Here is a 17,913-nt window from a genome sequence, read left to right on the forward strand (position 1 = left end):
GTTCTTCTATGATTGATGGTGTCTTAACTTGGATCAAAATCTTCTTTTTCAATTCTTACCTTTTAAAAGTAGGATTTCTACTCCTATTTGAAGTAGGCTAACTCATCTATATAAGGAAGCCTCTAAAATCGTTTATTTTCACTCAATTTTCTTGGCTTCCTCCTCATTATTTTATCTGCTCTAAATTCTTCACTACAAGAAAATAGGTAATAGATGACGGGAAATAACTATCATAAAAGGGACTGCATGACAAACAACTTATCCGTCATCTATGTCACAGTCATTAATTTATGACAATATATTTTCCATAATGAATTCATGATGGTAACTCACAATCATATATCCATCACATAACATTTTAATATAAAAATAATTATATTTAAATTTATTTAAATTTTCACACCATTTTTTTTATTTTTGGCAGGAAATTCAATTATCATTTGGAAAACTTAATATTCAATTATGGTGGAAAACTTTTTATGATCGACTTTATGATGGATATTTCCCGTCATAAAGTTATATATTTTTTAAAAAATTATATTGCAATTATAATTTATTGATGAATTTCAGTTTACAAATTTAATTAATTAATAACATGAATATCATAAAAAAATAAAAACAATTATATTAATTAACATTCATTTGATCCGACAAATTAATTTTAAAGGGATACATCTAGTATCTAATGTGATCACCACCAATACATAATAAAACATCCCAAATTAAAAAAAAACATCCAAAAATATAAAAACAACAGTTAAATTCCTTGATAGGTCCTCTTCACAGCTCCTTCACTTTCATTCCATTCAACAATAAATGATTCCCCATCTTTACTTGTCCTGCATGAAAAGAGGCTAGAGTATCCACCCACCAATACAGTAAGGGGAAGTGACACAAAAACAAAGCCATTCAAGCATGAGCCCATGCAACAACAAATAGCATAATACTGGAAACACAAGTAGAATTGAGTCCAACATATTAACCTTGTACCATCAGCACTGTAGGCCATTGTTGTGCACCAGCGGCCACAAGCCTCGTAATCAACTCGAGATCCCAAATTGGCATACAATCAAGCTTTAATCTTTCCATCAAGCACTACTAGAAAAATGGTCTTTACTGATACTTGTCTTCTGACACTTTAGTTAAAAGTATCAGTATATACATATATTTGGATCATTTTCCGCGTTTAACAGATATGTATCACTAATTACTAATACTGAAGTATCAATAGTTTTAGTAATAGCAATCAATGACGCTTTGGTATCAGCAATTAAAAATCATCATTTTAATTTTGTTTTAGTCTGAATTCGAACCCAAGACCTCTTAAAACTAAAGCTTCTACATTGAATCAAAAGACCACTAGGCTATGAATTATTTTTAATTTGTTTAGAGTTGTGCTTTTTGAGTGGGTAAAAACAAAACAAATGGACAAGTCTTATCTTATCCAAAATATAACTTTTCAACTCCCTCTACCAAAGTATTCGTTCCCTCCTAAGCTCCCAAGATCTGAAAAATCCCTAACATCCAAATTGTCAAAAAGTGCTCCTCAAATACAAAAAGCTCTCGCTCTCCAGTGGCAATCGTGTATTTAATCACAGGCGTGGATCAGATTCTATCTCTAAATGGCTCCTATCGCAGTCGGTGACCCCTTGCCGGACGGTACTCTCGTTTACTTCGACGAACAAGATCAGTTGCAACAAGTGTCCGTACACTCGCTTGCTGCCGGTAAAAAGGTCATCCTCTTTGGTGTCCCCGGTGATTTCACTCCTACTTGCAGCTTGAAGCATGTGCCTGGATTCATCGAGAAGGCTGATGAGTTGCAGTCAAAAGGCGTCGATGAAATTCTCTGCATAAGCGTTAATGACCCATTTGTGATGAAGGCATGGGCCAAAACATTTCCTAAGAACAAGAGCGTGAAGTTCCTGGCTGATGGCTCAGCAAAATACACCCATGCTTTGGGGCTTGAGCTTGACCTCAGTGAGAAAGGACTTGGCACCCAATCAAGGAGGTTTGCTCTCTTGGTTGATGACCTCAAGGTGAAGGCCGCAAATGTTGAATCTGGTGGAGATTTCACTGTCTCCAGTGCCGATGACATCCTCAAGTCTCTTTAAATTTGCAGTTCCATCCCAGGTTCTTAGTGTTGGTTGAGTTATTACTTCCTTTTGCTGTGCTATGCTTAGGATGAATATAAACCAATGGATCTCGAATATTGTTATGTATGACGAGAGAAGTCTTTTGTTTAAACTGTTGTTCATCTTTATCGAAAAAAAAACCAAAAACAAATTGTCAAAAAGTGCTCAGCCATGATCTTGTCAAACCGATGGCACATGTTCACCATTTGCCTTTAAAATCCTAACTTCTTATTTCTTTTCTTATTTTATGATTTCGGGTCTCTCTTATTGTCATTAGATCTTGAGTTTTTTTTGTTTTAATTGTTCTTTTAGGTTTAAATAAGTGATTTGGAGAAGAGCTTCTATGTTTCTTTGGCTACTTAGAAGAAACTAGAAGGTATTGTTTCTTTGGCTACTTGGAAGAAACAAGAAGGTAAATATTTAGCTTTTATTGTGTTTTTTTTCTGCTACTTTCTTTTCTTTTATTGGCACCAAATATTTTGGAATGAACTCTCAAATTATTGAAATATTGTCCAAACTTTATCATATGTTTGAAATAATTCAAGTTAAATGTGTATGTTTCAGTTCTGGAAATTTTGGAATGAATTGGGGCTATAACTAATTTTTAATCGATTTTTCAAAATGGTTGGTTGCTGTCCAATCTTTTATAAATTGCTCATGTATCATGTTTGGTGGTGCAAAACAATAGTCTAAACATGTCTGAATGAGCTGAAATTTGGAGAAACTAAAGTTCTATATGAATACTTCAAATGTGAAAAATTTTATGTTGATTGAACTTGCAGGTTATTTTTAATGATTTTTTAAACTCTGCTGCTCTGCAACAAGTTCTTTTGACATAACTATTTATTAACTTTTGATCTTACAAAACACCAGCATAATAATATCAAAATAACCTCAAATTTTAATATGTTGTTCATTCCTATGTGTTGTTAAAAACTAGAAAATATCATTCCAATCTATTAAGTATCTTAAATTTTATAAGATTCATGGCCAAAATCATAAGACTTGTTTATAAGTAATGATTTTGGAATGAACTCTCAAATTATTGAAATATTTTGTCCAAACTTTATCATATGTTTGAAATAATTCAAGTTAAATGTGTATGTTTCAGTTCTGGAAATGTTGGAATGAATTGGGTCTATAACTGATTTTTAATCGATTTTTCAAAATGGTTGGTTGCTGTCCAATCTTTTATAAATTGCTCATGTATCATGTTTGGTGGTGCAAAACAATAGTCTAAACATGTCTGAATAAGCTGAAATTTGGAGAAACTAAAGTTCTATATGCATACTTCAAATCTAAAAAATTTTATGTTGATTGAACTTGCAGGTTATTTTTAATGATTTTTTAAACTCTGCTGCTCTGCAGCAAGTTCTTTTGACATAACTATTTATTAACTTTTGATCTTACAAAAAACCAGCATAATAATATCAGAATAACCTCAAATTTTAATATGTTGTTCATTCATATGTGTTATTAAAAACTGGAAAATATCATTCCAATCTATTAAGTATCTTAAATTTTATAAGATTCATGGCCAAAATCATAAGACTTGTTTATAAGTAATGATTTTGGAATGAACTCTCAAATTATTGAAATATTGTCCAAACTTTACCATATGTTTAAAATAATTAAAGTTAAATGTGTATGTTTCAGTTCTGGAAATTTTGGAATGAATTGGATCTATAATTGATTTTTAATTGATTTTTCAAAATGGTTGGTTGCTGTCCAATCTTTTATAAATTGCTCATGTATCATGTTTGGTGGTGCAAAACAATAGTTTAAACATGTCTGAATGAGCTAAAATTTGGAGAAACTAAAGTTCTATATGCATACTTCAAATCTGAAAATTTTTATGTTGATTGAACTAGTAGGTTATTTTTACTGATTTTTTAAACTCTGCTACACTGCAGCAAGTTCTTTTGACATAACTATTTATTAACTTCTGATATTGGCATCTAATTTTTTCTTTTCTTTTCCATGTATTCATATGCAGATTTGATCAATGTGTTTGAAGTGTTTATTCCTCAACTTCACTTATATCCTAACCCATACAGTCTATTGAATGGAGAAGCTACTGGTGTGATAATGCAATTATATTACTTATATTCAAAGAGTGAAAGGCAGTGATCCTTCCCAGTTTAGCTTCTAGATTTATTAAATTTAGCCACAAGTAGTAGGCATTTGATTGGAAGGTAGAAATTTTTATGTATTGAATTTGGATTATTTAGTTATGAGAGTAGGATATCTCATATTTTTGTTATTGAAGTTTTGGAATTTGTAATATATACTAATACTATTTAAATGTGAAATGAAAGATTTTGTGATATAAATCAATTTCTTTTCGTTATTTTGTGGTGCCTTTTAATTTTACCAATAAATCAATAGGCAATGATCCCATTTAATTTTTTATTTTTTTAAAATAAATTAACTAGTGATACCATGGTAACAGTAATCATAGACACTAATAAAATATCAATAACTACTAACACTATAGTGTCATAATATTGGTGATACTGTAGTAATAGTAATCACTGACACCACTTACAAGTGTCACTATTTTTCTGATTCCCAGATTACTGACACAATTAACAAGTGTCAGTAAAAGTAATTTCTGACACTATTCTAAAGTCAGTAAAGACCATTTTTCTAGTAGTGAAGTGCCGTTGAAAAGATGAACTAAACATAAAATCAAAAATAGAGGATCAAGAACTAGAAATAGACACAATAGGCAAAATAAGCAAGATAATCTCCAACAATGTAACCAAGACAATGAAGTAAAAATATAACACAGTTACCTGGATATTTTCCTTGTGATGAGGGCAGACAGAATAAACAAGAGCCTCGTGGCCTTCAAATATATACTGCTTCACACTATTAGTAGCATCTCACACCTAAATTTACAGACCAAATTAGCAATGAATTGCAACTTATATTCCACAAATAAACATGAAGAAATAATCATATAGAAAAAAAAAACCTTTATAGTTTTGTCGTCACCAATGGTTATCATGCAAAGTTACTTATTTGGATGCGAGAAAGCAATATCATTTACTCTACCAACGTGAGTATCAATCTAGATAACAAATTTTAGAATCATTTGCACATGGGAAACTAAAATAAAATAACAAAAAGGTCAAAAAACTGGACACGCATATAACTTAACAATGAATACATACCTCCAAGTGCTGTCGAACTTCATCTCCCCCATTATATGAATAGATTTGGACAATGTGCCTTGAGTATGCAACTCCTGTCAATGTTCATAGGAGATGATCCCTGATTCAAAGTCCTTGTCACAGTCTTTAGCAAGTCTTCAGGTGCACTATTGAGTGTCAGAAAATGTATATTTATAGAGGAGAAAATCATCATTTTACACTTCAAGTTTTACTAACACCTTTACTTTTATGTATTTAAGTTTTTTGTTATTTAATTATGTGTGTTGTATTATAATTAAGCATTTTATATATTTTAGGGGCATTATAGTCATTTCACAATAAATGAGAGATCAGACGGCAAAACGGACATCACTTTTGAACTCAGGACGGTCGAAAACCTTAGGAGGAGCATAAAAGGAAAAATGGCACTGTTCACACGTACGGTACTGTTTACGTCACTGTTCACATAGACGGATCGATGACGTGGCATTGACCGATGATGTGGAATTGACTGATGAGGTGTCGCGATCCTATTGGACTAAAATTCTTATGCACTGTTGATTGGTGACATGGCAGCATGTTAGTGGACCAAAAATTACGCGTACGGTACATGCATTACACAAGATTATTTTCAACCAAACTGCGTTACTATTCAAGTCGGGTCAAACCGTGTTACTGTTCAAACCGCGTGGTCAAACCGAGTACTATTGACTGATGACATGGCGCAATCTTAAGCGTTCGAAATATTTTTGATCCGATGGCCATGATTTACTCAATGTATCTATAAAAAAGAGGCCTACCCTCCTAAATTGATATCTCTGAATCCATTTTTGGACTCCATTTTCTATAATTCCTTCTCCATCTTTTATTTTCTACTTATTTTAATAAATTTCCATTTTGCCCTTAGTTCAATTATGAATAACTAATTTTCTTTCAAGCTTGGGTTGAAGGTGAAGTCTCAACATGTGTCATGACCTTTATTTAGTAAATTTATTTTCTATTCCCCTCTAGTTTTTGTGGATGTTTTGACTTCTTGTCGATAAATAATAATATTCTTGTCTAGATACCGCCCTGGTTTCACCGGCTCTTTAGTACAAGGTTATTATTATTTGGCACGATAAGCTCTTAGTACTATATTGATTAGAGTGTAGTTCATGAGGTGTGGATTCCCCCCTCATGATTTAATTGACATTAATAAGGAATATTTCTTATCTAGATACCTCCTTAGTTTCACTGGCTCCTTAGTACAAGGTTATTATTATTTGGCACGATAAGCTCTTAGCACCATATTGATTAGAGTGTAGTTCATGAGGTGTGGATTCCCCCCTCATGATTTAATTGACATTAATAAGGAATATTTAGCCCATGGTGCATGTTGATACGGATCCAGATACCCAAGTGCCGCATTCCAATAGAATTCTCTTCAATTTCTTCTCGCCATTTTAATTCAAATTTTAGGATAATTTAAATCACCTCCACCACAAATCTAACCATCCTCATACAAAATTAATTCTACATATAATTAAAATCCACCTCCTACAATAGATTGGTACGCTTGCGAGTTCAATAAAATTTGCACAACATACACTAAAGGCCTGATTGTGACTGTGACCCGTGAATGACACTGGCAATACATTAACAAGCAGGTTTACCTGAAAAAATGACAAAAGGTTAATTAAAGAATTCACTAAGAAAATAACTTGTATCAGGACAAATGACTACAGAACTTCACCGTGAGATGTCTAATTTCATGAGTCAAGTGAAAGCCAAAGCCAGATTACCTCATCAGATATTCCTATTGGCCTAGTCCTTTTGGAAAGATATTCAAAATTCCTTGATGGGTAGTCAACAGACGGGTTAGTTGGAGGAGTTCTGTAGTGCTTCAAAGCAAAACAGGGCAATGTAAAACATCCAAAGTTAAAAATATTGCTTAGGCATTACATAGATCTTAAACCTTTAATACAGAGAGGGTTGATGCCTACAGTGAGACAAGGATGTACCAGCTGGGATGGATGGACTACCAAGACCAATAGCTCCTCCAGAAACTACTGGATGAGTTACAGTGGGAGGATTAGACATCCAACCTTTAAAAGATAATGCCAATTACCAAATATTCTAAAAAGAAAGATAATTTCTTTCCCATAACCCTACAGAAAGGAAGCAACTTGAATACGCAAAAGAGTTCCAAGTACATATCAAGCCCCTGACTTAAGTTTCCAATTTCCAACATATATACATATAAACGCACATTCATAAATAAATAAACATGCATAATAGAAATGAAAGGCAAAGAGAGAAATAGAGAGTTAAATAATAAAACAAAAATGTTACCTGAAAAAAGTCTAACTGATACCAAACCAAAAACAAAAAATGATCCAGTAACTGACCTTATACCGAGCTATTTGATAAGTCTTAGAGAATTTTTCTCTGCCAAAACATAAAAAATGTCATAAAGACTATAGAACTGTGTTTGGATGCTAAGAAAACTCAAATTTTCAGAAACTAAAAATGCTCATTAAGCCATTACTCATTTCCCACACTTTCTCACCAACCAAATGTACTCGTAAAAACAATAAGCAACAAGAAGAAGAAAGAAATGAAAGAAAGAAACCCATGTGAAAAGACTTACAGGATAAACATGAAGCAAAAAAAAATTGCACATGTACAGTAAGTTAGGTTCAAAACTGGTAAGATTATTGTGAAGTTTAATGGAGTTCTGAAATCGACTAAACCAACAACAAAAAGTGAAAAAGAAATAATTCAATTTTTTTTTTCTTTTTTTAAGGTTCAGTTTGGTTTGGTGTTTGGTGTTGGGTGCTAAGTGCTTGCTCATTCAACAAAAGAAGCTGTGAGAAGATTAAATGTAGAATATAAAAAATCAATAAAAAAAGAAGAAAGAGAACAAATTCATTAACCATTGCACACAACATAGTCTCTATTTTGAACAGAGTGTAAATTCTCAGCACCCTTTACATCCTTCAATTTCACAGCAAGATATTATAAATGCAAAGAAATCAGGAAGTTTAGACAATCTGTGTGCACCCTTTACACCCATAAATTTAAACAATTTTCACAAAACAAGAATAATCAAAACCTAACTCTATCAAAGCTTGAAAATTAAAAATCAAAACAAGCAAGAACATCGAAATCACACAAGCTAACCCTAAATAGTGCGGACAAATCAAAGCTTGAAATTATGAAAACACAATCGAAATCATGACATAATGGATTCACACAAGCGACGAGAAACAACATGCGAACGAGAAATTGGACCTGAGTAGTGGCTAAGAGGTCGGGATGGTAGAGAGACTGTTGTTGAAGAAGCGCTTGCTGCACCAATGCTTGTTACTATTGCCGATGCTGCTTTAACCTCTGGTACTGCATTTTCTTTCAGAATCGAAGGATTCGTAAACTGTTTGTTAAAGGATTTGTAAACTGTTTGGTTCCCGAGAAAATTTCGTTAAGGTTTCTCGAGAAAATGAAAGAAAAGAAAAGAACAAAAAAAATGAGAGAGTGATGAGAGAAGTCGTGTTTTATTTTCTAAGTGTGTGAATGTTTAACACTTAGGAAAAAAAAAGGAAGAAAGAAAGTTTAAAGTACCAAAACGGTTCTATTTTGCTAGCTTTTTCTTTTATTTTTTAATTATTAAAACGCACCTTTTTTTTAAATAAAATAATATATAAAATTTGGGTCAAATATGGTCAAAGTAATTTTTCTATCACAATTTCTTGATAGATTAAATTTCTATCACAATTGTATCATAAGTTCGTGATAAATGATAATCCTATCATTAAACCATCATAAATTCATGATAGAAAACATTTCTATCACAAGACCATCGTTAATTTATGATAGATTAAAAATTATGTCACAAGTCTATCATAATTTTATAATATACCTAAAATATGTCATAAGTTATCTGTTATCTATTAGCAGTTTTCTTGTAGTGCTTCACTTTTGCGACCTTTTGGCAATAGAGGGGGAGATTTAAAACAAAGTCGTCTTCAATTGCATGATGCAATAACTTTTTTTTTTGATAAGTTGCATGATGCAATAACTTAGGGGTAGTAATATATCAATTTTTTAAAGAGAGAACTTTATTTTTGTTAAAGAATATTTTAGATCTTAAGATTCTAACTCGTAGGAGGAGTTTATCTTTTATTTGATCTTGATTTTGTGCTTAATGTTGCCTTGCAATTTATTGATCAATAAAATAAGTATTTTATTTTTAATTCTTGCCTTAGTTTATTTGATAAACTAACATACTAATTGCCAATTATTTTGGTTAATTCTTTATTGTTGTTTGTTTTTGTTTCAGATTCATGTTTTAGCACTAAGATTTCATTGAAGACTTGTGCAGGATTGCTTTTGCCACAAGGATGCCAAAAAAGGGAGATTGTTAGGTCCATTATTTATAGAATTGGCATCTGATGGAAAGTTTAGTTAAATTGAAATTTTATTTATTGAATATTTTGTAATTGGTTTTAATTTATTAACTCCCTAATTTAGTGAAATTCTAATTTATTAGGAATATTTGTTTCTTAGTTTAATTAGATGTCTAATTTAGCAAGTTATCTAGTAACGAGATTCTATAATTGGTGCATAAGATTTGTTTAGAACAAGAAGTTAGTTAAAAAAGAAAGTTTATCAAATGCTTTAAATATTTCTAGGGAGAAAGTAAGGCAAGAATATAAGATTTATTACTATTCAGATTCATAAGAATTATAAGAGGAAATAAACTCTTTTTTGGAAAGCATATAAATCTTTTAAGACTTGTGATTTTTGTGAAACCCTAATGCCTATATAAAGAGAGGTGTTTCACAATTAAAGTAACACAACTTAGAGCATAAAGAAGAGAAGTAAAATTTGGTCTCCTCCTTAGAGAATCCAGATATGGCACATGATGTTGTGTTGATTTTATTTTCTTTTCTTCTTCATTCAAGTCTTGAGATAGAACTGTTTCTTTTTATCTATGTGGAGAGTCTATGTAGATCTTGAATTATTAGACATTGAAGAATTGTTATTAATCACTTTGTGAAGTGTCTTGAAGATTGAGGATCAAGAGGGATATCAATTATTTAAGAGAAACAGATTCAATCTAAGGTTGAGTAAGTCGTATGGTGACAAATTGTTAATTAGAGTCTTAAGTTTCGTAAATCCACAGGTTATAACACCTCAACTTAGTGAATTACTTTTCTAGTAGTGGCCTCGTGAATGTAGGATAGATTAATCTGAATCACGTAAAAATCTCCACCTCATTTAATTTATGCTATTTATTGTTTTTGGAAAAATTAATGTTTTTGATGCAGATGAACAATACTCATGAATAGTAACTGTAAGCAGTAAATTTATTTAGTTTAATTAATTTTCTGATACAGTTAAGTTAATTATATTGGAGATTTTCTCAGGCTTCACACTGTTAAGAAATTAATTAATTAAGCCATTAATTAATTAGTTCTTGGATTTTAATTATCTATATCCATTTGTAATAGATCTAAATTTCTTTCATTTTTTAATTGCACCAAATGTCAAAATTTGTTAGTTTTATCATTTTTCTTAGTAGAAACAATTTTTTTCCTTAAAACTTATGGCATCAATGGGTTATTATGAAAACCATAGAAGAAAAATGATAAAACTAAAGAATTATATGAAAAAAGTGGCAATTATAGTTATTTAATATATTTTACACACTTATTTAATAAATTTAAAACTTCATTTTTACTTTACACAATCTAAAAAATACCAAAATGAACTTAATTAGATTAATTGTGTTACAGTATCACCAAAAGGCTATTCAAATTTTACTCTTTAAATATCTATTTGCTTGTCTATGTGGCAAATAGAAGAGTGAAAAAATAAACTCTCCTCCAAAAGACTGTTCAAATAACACAAGTAAATGTTATTTTAATCAAATATTTCCTTCACCAAATTTAATTACCCTTCATTTTATCACTCCAACTATTTTAGTCAAATTTTTGTTGTTAAGTAATTTTTCATTGATTTTAAATTTCATTATGATGATGATGATGATGATGATGTTTTAAATATGTTTATCTTTTACTAATTTTGTTGATGTGTTCTTATTATGTTATTCCATTATGTTTGTTCAATTTAATTTAATGCATGCTAATTAAAAAATAACTAGTAATTAATAAATTAAACATAGAACATTAATTACAAAATTGCTTGAAAACATACAACAATTTGAAGAAAAAATATTTGCCATGAGATGTGTATGAGTTTAATAATATTTAATAGGGTAAAACAATATTGTTATATAGCTATTTTTTAAAAGAAAATTAAATAATAATTATAGTTGTTTTCTCTCTCCAATAAAAAATAATAAAATATTAATATAAGAGAGAGAAATTCACTCGGTAATATTGAACAGTGAGAAGCATACCTTGTTTGAAAAATCTTAATTAAAGTGTCTTTTGAAATATTTAATGCTGGTGTGGCTCTTCAAATAAGAAATAAAATCTTATTTGAATAGTTTTTTTGTGATGCTCTAATTTATTTTCTCTTTTATGCACATTAGTAATTTAACACCCAAATTAAAGCTTTAAAAATAATAAATAGACAACGACAATTTTTCTATTCAATTAACCAGATTTGGTAGAGATGACTGGATTAGAATCCGTTTATACCCATGGAGATTGGTGAAGGATGAAATAAAACTAATATCGATAAATCTTTTCATATACTATTTGCATCTCTTTAGATAAACACTTTTGAAACTATTCATATTATTTAAATGATAAATTAGATTTGATAATTTTTTAAAACTAGGTTTGATATTGGAACATGGTAAGGTCAAGTGTTGGTGAATAAAATATTTTAATTTATTATTCTAATTTTTCCTTAATGGTAAATTAAAGAGATATTTTTAACCAACCATTTTGGTGCCTTGTAATTTTTTTTAAGGGATATTATCATTTTACTACCAAAGTTTTACTGACATATTATGTTAGTACCAAAGTTTGCCGAAACGTGCATTTTACTACCAAAGTTTTGCGCCGTTATCAATTCACTACCGTTCCGTTAACAACGTTAAAAATTTGCTGATGCCATAAGGGCATCAAAGACATTTCCAGCTGTAAGAGTAAAATTGTCTATTAATTTGATAGATAAATTATCATTTTACTACCAAGGTTTTAGAGGAATTATCATTTTACTACCAAATTTTTAGGGGAATTATCATTTTACTACTAAACTCTTGGGGGTAAAATTGAATTTTAACTCAATTTCCGTTAAACATTAACTTTTTCTTAACGGAATGGTAGTGAATTGATAACAGCACAAAACTTTGGTAGTAAAATGCACTTTTCTACAAACCTTGGTACTGACATGATATGTCAGTAAAACTTTTGTAGTAAAATGATAATTTCCCTTTTTTTAATAACCCATTTCATCATAATCATGACAAAGATACCGTTAATTGATGCTAATTATTATTATTATTTTTTATCTTTTTTACATATTTACCCATAGGCTACATTTGGAAGGTTGGATTGAATTGAATTAACTTTTAAGGTTAGATTCTAACATGCTATTTATATTGTACTGTCTTTTGTTTAGTATAATATCGATAAGGAGTATGTTAAATTTAATTCAATGAAGCTAAATAACTATTTAAATAAATAGTATATTATTTTAAAATTGTATTACAAATTGTTGGATTTGATATTTAATATTCAATATTATTGTAAGTATATATTCAATTATTTATGTATTAATATTATATACTAGTTGTTTTAAGTGGATTTTGGTTGCAAGGAAAATAGATAAAATCTCACCAAAATAATGAATTTATTTTTTGGGGATTCAGTGTACCTCACTGAATCGCGGTATGTGGGCTGTTTTAGGACTTTGAAGGAGATGAAAAAGAGTGGGAGAGGGGCTAATGATAGTGAGAGGTCATATGTGGGGAAGAGGACTTGAAAGTGCGCCTTTAAACATGTAAAATAAGGAAAGGAGGTTAGAAGTGGAGGCGGCAGTGGCCAGTGACCACACTCTGATGCTCAACTCAGTTGCTTCAACTCTTTATGGAGTTAAGAGCTTGCAAGCTCTCTAAAAATGGAGGTTGAAGAAGACCTCAGTCCCTTGTTTGTGTGTTTTTTTTTGCGATGAGTATCTAAGAGGTAGAACCTTTTTGCCTTTATATAGTTCACCTTGAATACGTACCTTGCCATGTGGCACCTTTTTAGTGGTAATTTTACTGTCATTTTTTAAATTCTCTCGTCCTTTTTATCTTCATGATCATTTTTACGCCGTTAAGAGCACGCTTGGAAAGTAAGGAGGCGATTTTTTGGCGGGCGCTGCCGTTTTATGTATGTGGAGTATACTGTAGGTGGTCCAAGATGCCTTTGTAGGAGTTGTTTGTGTATTTGCAAGTGTGGCAGTTAAAAACCACAATCCTTTGTGTGCTACTTTTGGCTTGATGCAGATATGGCAACCAGTTGTCCCCTCTTTTCCAATAAGACATTTTTTTGGGTGATGGAGATAACACGTATAGTGAATACTTTTATATATTTTCTTTAACACCTCAATTCTGTCAAGGCGTACCCCGCGTATGAGCTTAATTGGTAGGAGTAGCTGGTTTAAGTCTGGTACGTCATCAGGGTAACTTGTAGTAACCAAAACCTCTCTATCGACACATGGCACTTTATTTTTAATTCTCTATTTATTCCCCAAACACTAGTTAAAAAAAATTAAAAATTTGGTATTAATCTTAAATTAAATACGAGTTAAAATAACTTATTAAATAAAATTTTGATATAAGAAGAAAATTTGAATAAAATAAGATATTTAATCCTGTCTGAACTCATGTGAAAATGAAGACTTTAAGTCCCAAGATTTTAGACTAAAATTTGAGCTAATTTATCAGTCATGACAACTAAATTTAACTTTTGATTGGATTAATTTTTTATTCCTCAAATTATTTTAATCCCGTCTTTTACCCAACATCCAAACATAGTCTTAAAAACAAAGGTTGGCATGACAACAACTTATGTTTTATTTTAAATCATATAAAAGGTCTCGTTTATCCTTCTAAGGCGTTTTTCCTTTTCTTAACATTTTATTGCCAGAAGTGAGACTCAAAGACAAAAGTATCGTTCTTCTTTTAATTAATCGTACTATGCGTATAATATTTTAGTTTGTATAGCTGTATCTCAAATTGACGTGACATTTGACATTCGAATTATTAATAGATAAAATATAATTTCACATTAATAATATAATAATAAATATTTGTAACAAATGTTGCGTGCTCAATGTCCATTGCTCCATCTTCAGCAACTTCTTACATATTTTGTCATATAACTCATCTATGAAAGTGTCATAGACCTCTTATCATTATGTGTCCTTCCTGTCAATTTAAGTTTGATTTCTTCGGTGACTTCTTCATTACAGAATATTTTTCCAAGAATTAATTAAGAAGAAGTTTTTAATGACAATTAAAATCTAAGGAAAATATTATCTAAATACTAAGGTTTTGGTTTAATTATAACCGGTTATGCCAAAATTAAAAGGTCTAAGATAAGCACAGCAATTTTTGAAATGTGAATTTTAAGTTTGTTTCTTTAACCTCAGCCTCTATGCGCTCAGGGGATTTTGGTATCAATTGGGTGAACTTACAGAATAACATAATTTTAATTTCTTAAAATGAAATTTATTTTAAGAGTGCTGGACGTAGACGATTACCCAAAAAAGGGGGGGGGGGGGGGGGAAAAAAGATATATATCCCCCACCGAACCCTTATAGCTTAAATTTGAATAGCTGCAAAATGATGCCCTCAAATGCAAGAGAATGATTTTGTGGAACCAAAGCAACGGTCAAGGTTCAACCAATTTTATTATAAGGTAAAAGAATTAGACTCTGAAAAATCATCGAAATAACACTTCGATTTTTACTATATCTTTCATTTTACATATAACAATTTCAATCCCGTCCTTGCTTAAGATTAAATGATGTCCAACCGATTGTTAACAGTTTACTATCACGTTTTATTTCAATATATCTTTTCCAGTTTGTTGATATATTTTCGCTTGGAAAGACATTCAGGAGATTAATATGCACTCCAAGCATAATCTTCTGATCGTTCCATGCCGTTTAGTTAATAGGGAAGGGATACTTCAACTTAAATTTTTTACACAATATTTGAGCCACTGATCTCATACAATCTAATGGTGGTGAATTGACATCATTAGATTCTACTTTGACTTTCAAACTTGGTAGAGAGTAAATTGTCATAATTATTCTTGAGTAGCTACATGTAACTTTGATAAAAAAAAATTGATAATTCAGAGATAATTTTCTTTACAATTACTATTGGATTATATGAGATCAATAGCTCAAATTTTATGTCAGAAATTTAAGTAAAAAATTTAAATTGAAAATCCTTCCCTTAGTTAATTAGTTTTTTCATCTTAAGAATATGCAAGTCTAAGGGGGATGTTTGTGTTTTTTAACTTAATGATCTAATTGACTTAACTTCAATCAATTAAGTCATTAAATTTGTTTGTTTTTTAACTTAATGAAAGTTGTCAGTAATGAAGTTATTAAGTCAAATCTTTTAACTTTTTGCTTAATTTAAAAAGTCTAGTGACAATATTAAAAATATATTCTCTAAAATAGCCCCATCTAATAAACTTATTTTCATCCTTACTTAAATAAAACTTATAAATTAGTATTATTAACTATCTCCATAACTAATCATAATATAGTAGTAGACTATTACTATTTTTTCTTTTTATTTTCTTCAAATTAGCATTATTTATTTTTACAATTTGTATGAATATTTTTCATAATATACATTATAAACTCCAATAACATCGATTAATTGTTCTAATTTAGAATATTAAAGGGTTATATTCATTTTAACATGATTTGTATTATGATAAAATAATATCTTATTTATGTTCATTGAGATGTGTATAATTTATTTGAAAATTTTTTAAAGGCACATATATAAAAGTATTGATTTTTAAACTTTTCAAGTTAAAAAAATAACTCAGTACTTACTGTTGGAGATTTAGACCAAAAATAAATATATCATTCAAATTTAAATATTTAATTTTATTCAGAATTCAAATTAATTGAATTCTATTAAAAATTCCGACAAAAAAATGAAGGTTGCCTAAGTTAAGAAACTTTTAATACATTTCTGCTGTGTGTAATGCAAATAGAGTATTTGAAAACTACTCAAGTGACAATTCTACATACATTTTTTGTCAATTTTTTTAAGCAACATGGCTATAAAATATAAAATTTGACACCCAGACTAGTAGCCGGTTGGTAACAAGCATCTCCCTCGTGTTTGAAGGAAGGGGTTTGAATCCCACAAAGGACTATTTGTTTCTAAATTATTTGTCAAGGTAGAAAATGTCTCTCAAATAGTGGAGGGATGGATTTGGCCTGTTGTGGGTCTAAATAATTTATACGTATGTATAGAAAAATTTAAATGAAAACTTTAGAAACTAAAGAACTTAAATGAAAAAAATCCACACTAGGTTTTAAATTTGTCTCGATTAGGTGCAGGAAATTGAACTACCAAAAATTATCTCTACATCATCTCTATTTTGTCGTATGTAAATCTAATCACCACAAAATTTTGACATATTTTCCGCACTATTTTTGTTCTAAACTTTTATCAATTAATTACTTTAACACTAAAAATTTAAATAGCATGACCATTTTATCCTTGAAAGATTCAAAGACCAGTTTTTCCAACAAAATTTTTCAAAATAAAAAATTATAATTACAAGACTATCTCTGAATTTAATAAAATAAAGAAATCTCAAAATCCAAGATGTTAATTTTTATAATGATAATTTAAATTATCATCATAGTTTTTGTTATTATTCAAAATTGGTTTAGACTATTATCATTTTGGTGATTAATTTAAACAATGAAAATCATTTGATAATTTTGATTGTATGATTGATAATAAAAAAGGAAAATATTTGAGATGAATATTACACTTTAGGTCAAAAGGATTTTAAAAAAATATTTTTATAAATTAATTAAATGGTATTAAAAAAATCAATAATATTTTATCAATTAATTAAATGATACTCACTCACCCAATTTTTCAATAATATTTTATCAATCAATTAAATGGTAATTATAATCTTTATATTTTAAAAAATGGTCTTGTAATTCGTTTAGGGATAAAATAGTTATTTTGTTTAAATTCTTAGTGTCAAAGGGATTGATTGATACAAGATTAGATATAAATGTGGTACAGAAAATATGTCAAAATTTTATGGTGATTAGATATACATATGACAAAATAAAAATGATGTAGAGATAATATCCCTTCAACAAATCAAGTTAATACATGCACACATAACAAACACAATACAAGTCAACGAGGTGAGAACACGGGATTAATAATAATAAAAATACTAATACTAATGTAATAATGATAAACAAACAATTTCTTACTATAAAACAAACATTTCTAATACAATCCTCTAGGTAAAGAAGAAAGAATGAGAAATCCATCACAAACAGCTGCGTCCGGCGACTCCGGCGTATCATCATCGGAAGGTGGCAATGCAAGACATGTTGGAGGTCCTGTGAATCCTCCCCCTCCTCCGGATGTCTTTGAAGGACAT

General features: G+C 30.0%; 1 protein-coding gene across 1 annotated transcript; it reads left to right on the top strand.

Moving 5' to 3' along the window:
• Positions 1-1,543: 1,543 nt before the first annotated feature.
• LOC127902552 (peroxiredoxin-2-like) lies at positions 1,544-4,274 on the top strand. Its single transcript, XM_052441965.1, has 2 exons — positions 1,544-2,130; positions 4,129-4,274. Exon 1 carries the CDS (start codon positions 1,623-1,625, stop codon positions 2,109-2,111), a length of 489 nt encoding a protein of 162 aa, XP_052297925.1. The 5' UTR covers positions 1,544-1,622; the 3' UTR covers positions 2,112-2,130; positions 4,129-4,274.
• The last annotated feature ends 13,639 nt before the right edge of the window (positions 4,275-17,913 follow it).

This window comes from Citrus sinensis, chromosome 5, assembly GCF_022201045.2.
Source record: "Citrus sinensis cultivar Valencia sweet orange chromosome 5, DVS_A1.0, whole genome shotgun sequence".
NCBI lineage: Eukaryota > Viridiplantae > Streptophyta > Magnoliopsida > Sapindales > Rutaceae > Citrus > Citrus sinensis.